The sequence below is a fragment of the Phaethon lepturus genome, unplaced genomic scaffold (genome assembly GCF_000687285.1).
Source record: "Phaethon lepturus isolate BGI_N335 unplaced genomic scaffold, ASM68728v1 scaffold31589, whole genome shotgun sequence".
NCBI classification, from domain to species: Eukaryota; Metazoa; Chordata; class Aves; order Phaethontiformes; family Phaethontidae; genus Phaethon; species Phaethon lepturus.
The window spans coordinates 3,225-9,069 of NW_010565067.1; the positions used below are offsets into that span (position 1 = coordinate 3,225).

General features: G+C 47.7%; 1 protein-coding gene across 1 annotated transcript in view; it reads right to left on the reverse strand.

Annotated features, from left to right (window-relative positions):
• Nucleotides 1–2,338: 2,338 nt before the first annotated feature.
• Nucleotides 2,339–5,845, reverse strand: part of GAB3 (GRB2-associated binding protein 3) — a gene marked incomplete at its 3' end in the record, with an annotated part of 68,467 nt that continues 64,960 nt past the window's right edge. Inside the window, exon 11 of the mRNA XM_010295054.1 lies at nt 2,339–2,447. Within this exon, the coding sequence (XP_010293356.1) occupies nt 2,339–2,447 (109 nt within the window). The remainder of the gene's footprint in view (nt 2,448–5,845) is intronic.

The following is a 5,845-nucleotide window of genomic DNA, read 5'->3' on the forward strand; positions in this document are numbered from 1 at the left end:
GGTGCCCTGGGTTTGGTACCGGGCTGCCTGCCCCGCCACCGTCTGCCGCAGGACGTGTTCTGCGTGGTCTGAAGCTGCGGATGTGACTAAGGGGCTAGCCTCTACCAGAGCTTGCACAGTCACGCTTTTGGCTATCAGGTTTTCCCCCTTATTATTATTATTATCTTATCACCAAAGTACTTTGCACGGAGGCGCGAGAAGGCCGAGGGCTTCCTGAATTTGGTGCAGCCTCGTACCGCTTTGTTTCAGCGCCGCAGCTCGCAGAGCCCTTGATCGTGAGCTCAGAGGGTGCTGGCTCCACGGGCTGGGCTATCCTTGCCCGCGGGGACGCTCTGGGTGCTGGGACCCCCCATGACGGCCGCCTCTGCAGCTCTGGGAAGCACCCCACGGAGGGGACATGCCGGGCCATTGCGGCGGGGGCGGCGGTGGCTTTGGCATGGCTTGCTTCCCTCCGAGGGTCGGGGAGCTGGTGCAGGAGAGGGAGTCACTTTTCTGGGGGGTACTGCCTGCCGACAGTGCCGTTCCCATCTCCACCGGAGAGAGGACGTGGAAGCAGCCTGTGAACCGGCAGTCAGACTTTATCTGACCTTTTATTTGTCTGACCTGCCCTCCCTGTAAGACCGAACACAAATGTCACGCAGTTCCCTTCTATCAAGCCCCCAGGCGTCGGCTTATCCAAATTACATGTGCCTGTGCTTCTCGAGTCCTGCAGCCAAGTTTCCATCAATGGCTGTCGAAGCGCTACAAGTCCCTTGGATCACCACGGCGGGTGTCCAGCCAGGATTACAGAGCACGCAGATCCAGAAGTGACACTTGCCTGAAGCGATAAATTAACTGTTTCCCAAACTACCTTGCTGGTTAGCAGCTAGGCTTGCTCCGCTCTGCTCCCACGGAATCCCGAGGCGTGCGTGTTGAAAGGATCCCACCTCCCCGGCTCGCTGCATGGGGAAATGACATTAACAGCAGCTACGCCCCTCGGCACAAAGCAGTTAAAGGATCAGGTTAAAGAACAACTAGTCTTCGTATCCAAGCCCGGAACATATGCTGAACAAATTTGTGCTTGTGGTCTACGTCTTCGGTCAGCAAGCACGGCCCCTTCCTGCCCCTCGGCTACGGCAGCGGCAGGAGCTGGGGGGCTGCAGCTTCCCCAGGCCCCAGGAGGACGCAGACACGAGCCCGGGTCACAACCTCATCGGTCTTTGTTTCTCAAGTCACCTGCAAATAATCTTTCTGATACACAGGTGGATGAAATTTGTTTGCAAATCTGTTTGAATTTGCATCTGAATAATTTATATGAACAAGCCACAGCCTAGTAAGAGATTTTAAAAATGGAAAAAGCATTAAATGAAAAATGTGGAAGTTGTCCCCATGAGCAGCTTCGCTTATCAAAATAATTAAAGGTCTCAGCTACATTTTATATTAATTTATTAGAAAAAAGATACACAGTTTAATGTGCAAATATATACAACAAACATTACAACGAAACATCAGGAAGGCGAGCCCCTTCCCTCTATCAAGGACTTACTCCTTCGTAACAGAGATGACTCTTTAATGCTTCCCCACAGATTTACAAATACAAAAAACGTATAATGCTTCATTTGCACAAAACAAAAGTTTCTTTTTATTTGAACAAAAAATATTCTGGCTTTGACATGGCAAAAGTCTGCTATTTTGGTGGCTTTTTTTTTTTTTTAAAACCTGAGCAAGTTTTGCGGAACAGGGGAACAAAGGAAAGGCATTGCCCTGTGCTTCATTCTCATCACAGCATCTGATGGTCTTTGAATTACTAAACCACTGAATCACTTCAAGTGAACGCGACCCCAAAATCTACATCTACGATGTAATTAGTGACACGGCAAAGAGCGGGCGCTACTGTTAGCAGAAGTGAGCTGGTAGAAAACACCTGGCTTGAGTTAAATGGCTGTTGACGTCTCTCAGGTAAAGTGTTCCTATCTGCCTGTAAGGAGTTGAATGCTGCTGCCTGTAATGAAGGAATTATAAACGGAAAATAGAGTTTAGTCCAAAAAGCAAATGAGTCTTGGGTCCTGCTACGCCTTGCTCAAATGCACGATCCTTGAAAGACTGCAGGATAAGGCCGTATTAAAGCCCAACCGAGTAAAGACCTTGGGAATGCGTGTAACTCCCAGTAAGCACTGAAATCCCGCTCGCTCCGGGAAAGAAGTTCAGATCAGACTGATTTCTTTACAATTCTTTAGGATGTGTTTCAAGCAGGTGTTTGACGCAGGCTATTTTTGTATTCAGTGGCCACAGACAATTTCAGTAGAAGAGATCCATCTGATCGCCGACCTGCTGGGTGCTGGCACGCCGGCTCACTCACCGGCCGTGCCGACAGCGGGGGGAATCCAGCTGATCGCCCTCACAGTAACCACGGGACTGAAACCACTTGGCTGCTTCGCTTTCCACATCATCCTGCAACCGAGCTTCATCTGGCCACAGCAAAAAGACGACGCTACCGGGAGTGTGCCTGGCTGACCCCGGAGCCCACCAAGGGCTCTTGCCCGGGCTACATTTTCAGACGTGACGCTGTCAAAAGCTGACTCAGTTTTCAGGTGCTTTCACAGGTTTTCTTTCCTCTTTGGCCAAAGGATCAGTATTTCAGAACAGACTTAATTAAACAGCGACTCCTTTTTGCTGTGTAACATCCCTCCTCTCCCACCGGCAGGCTCTACAGGTGCCAGCCCTGGGCTGCCGCGGTTGGCAGCGTGGTAGCCCACAGGTATGTCAGTCGTGGACTACAGCAGGGGCTGCTGTGGCTCTGTTCACAGCAAAATCCTTAGCGATGGGGTGGGCACAGCAGATTTGGCCTTTGCCATCCTCCCGCCATCCTTCTCCTCTTTACCCTCTTTGGAGTATTGTGGAATTTGACTAAAACAACAAAAAAAATGAAAGCCTTGGGGGAAGACTGCTCTGCTTTTAAAACTTTTTTCATGTGTTTTTTTAAATCGCTCCTGTTTTGTGTGTTGTGCTTGCACAAGAATGCATGTCACAGACCCTGGAGCAGCAGGTAAAAACAAACCTTGAATGAAAAACATGAATAAACACCCAAACTTAGCTTTTAGTTAAAAAGTGAAAGTTAGAAACCAGTGAGCAGTGTTTGATAAAGAGAAGAGAGCGGGGGGGCAAGCAGGGGGGGAAGATGAAAGGCGGTCATTCTGACCTAAGGACAGTCCCCGCCAAGCTATATGTTTATGTCCTTTGAGGGAAAAAAAAAAAATCAAGAGAGCTCTTTCTTTTCCAGATTTCTGAACGATTCGTTAGCCAGGTTTGTTAAAGTTTCAATATTTTTACAACAGACTAGAATAACAAGCGAGTCAGTCGTCTCCAATAACTTGGTATTTTTCCACTTCAGAAGATATTCTGACAGCGTGAAAAGAAACACTCCAGGCAAACACGAGCTGATTGGTATGCTATTGCAATCCGCATCGGAGGCTGCCATGCCATCACTCTGCAATTTGGGATCTGCAAGTAGCATAGCATAATTTTACCTGCCCTTTGCGGAAGTTTTCTGTTCCCTACTGTAATATACATCTTAGCTGGTCTTTTAACTCTTTCAGCACTGCAGCACACACCAAAAGCTTGCAGTGACATGTATTATTTGTACACCTTGAAAGAAAGGCAATTCTTTTGAGCAGAAAGGCCAATGTCTCTGTAACCGTGGCTCTTCCTGGCTTGCCTCTCTCTAACGCTTCTGTGCAGGCGCAGACCTCCACCGTCTCTCCCCAAACCCACTTCCCCTGTAGCAATACCACACCCACGGCACAGTTGCTCAGAGCTCTCCTAAATCAGTTTCGTGACAAAACAACTGAGTTTTAACAAACTAAATTTCACACCCGACGGATAAGATTTATATGGAAAATTCTGAATTCTTTTCAAAACTTTTATGAACATTAACTTTCATTTTAGAGCTTTGGAGGGGGGAAGCAGAGTAGGAGGAAAGAGCAGGTCAAGGCCAGCTATCTGCAGTATAAACCCCGGTTTTCTAGGCAGCTCTAGTCCAGGACGCTTCATCCCCGCAGGCCTGGGTGCCCAAGCTTGCCTCAGAGTTGATAAAGGCGCTGGTGAACCTTGTTGTTCTCACAGGGAAGGCAAATAATAAGAGCCTGGTCACCACAGATCCCCAGTTTTGTATTTGCTCTAAAGAAGCAGCGAGACTTGCAAGCACTTCAGCTCTCTTGAGGTAGGAGAAAAATGGTGTTTCTGTTAGCTGCGCTGCCTCTCCCAGAGGACGTGCTGCTCGGCCGTGACTCTCAGCCTCCCAGAGCGCCCGAACGGCTGAAGCAGAATGGATGCATGGAGGACAGTAAGTAGGAGCCTTGAAATGCCAGTGGTTTCTGCAATGACATTCCTATGACCTCTGTTTGGTAAATCAGCATTTTTGGGATGTCAGATTACAGTAATACAATGCGGCAGCAACAGGCACGTGAAGGGATGGCAGTGACTTGGCACTGTCAAAGAGGAAATCCTTTGTAAGGGTCCTGGTCGTCTGTCCTTGCTGACGGGACCAGACCTCTTACAGTGGGACTTACCTGCGCGAGCAAAGCCCGCAGGATCGAATCCAGTGTGGGTCACTCAGCGGTACTGCATACTTCCATGATTCAAGGGGCTGTGTGCCACCTTGAAATAACGATTGCAGCCAAGCTTTTAAAGTTAAATATGTTATAAACTATACACATATGTGGTCCTGAGATAGTGCCTGTAACAAGTCCCAAGGTAGATAAGCTTCCTGAACACAGAGGTCCTCATGCCGCGTAAGCACATTGTTGTTTTACTTTGGCAGGCCTGCTAGCCTCTCTCGGAGCACGCTGCACTTCCTAATTCTCTTTTTTTTTGGGGGGGTGGGTCTAACGAAACAATCGGTTTGACGACTGCTACCAGCAATTCCAATTACATTTCTCTGCAGTTCAGATGAAAGCATTCTTGATCCTTTGCCAGTTCTCCCAAGACTTGCAGAAACAGGCTCACAGCTTCCCTTTCTATTTTTTGGCCAGCCAAGAGCTGTGTGCCTGCAGCCTCCTGCTAGAGGAGCAGCTGTGCTGTGCCGACGACACCCCTCAAGACAGGGAAGAAAACATCAGTAGGAATCGGACAGAAAGGCGACAAGCATGAGCCACAACGGAGAGAAGAAGCTTAATATGATGACCATCGTCCAGAGGGTCAAAGACTGCGCGTTCCAGTCCCATCAGTACATAGTCCTGTTTTGAGTTTCGGACAGCATCAGCTCAGAGTCAGACCTTTTAAACCCGGGGGAAAAATATTTTCCAAAATTCTCTTTGCTTAAGCACTATATATTCGAAAAGTTCTTTTTATTGTTTCAGTATTTTAGCCCTTAGTTGATTAGTCACCCACACCTGTCAGATGCCTGCTGCCATAAAAGCACTCTAAGCACCTGCAGTATTTGTAGAAATATCAAAAAATAGCTTTAGCAACTAGGAATTACACAACAGAGGGAGATGACGGGACTAACTAGATTAATGCAACATGTAGTGGATTTTTTAACATTAAGTGTACGACTCGTCGCAGAATCATGCCAGAAAATGGTACCATGTAGCTTACTGGTAAGGGCAGTAAAAAGGGTAATGCATTTCTTCAATCATCAGTGAACCACTCACTCATTCAACATACTGCTCCAGCTGAAATCAAAGGTTTCCATTAAAAATACCATTCCTCTAGAGACCTTAAGCATCTTAAACTCACTCTGCCTTTGAACTCTGCTGTGAGAGCTGCTTCATTAACATTGTGGTTCCAGTGCAAAAAAAAAAAATCCTCCCGGTCCCAAATCTTCTTCCTTTAGACTTTCGATTGCCTCTCATCTGTCCATTCCTGC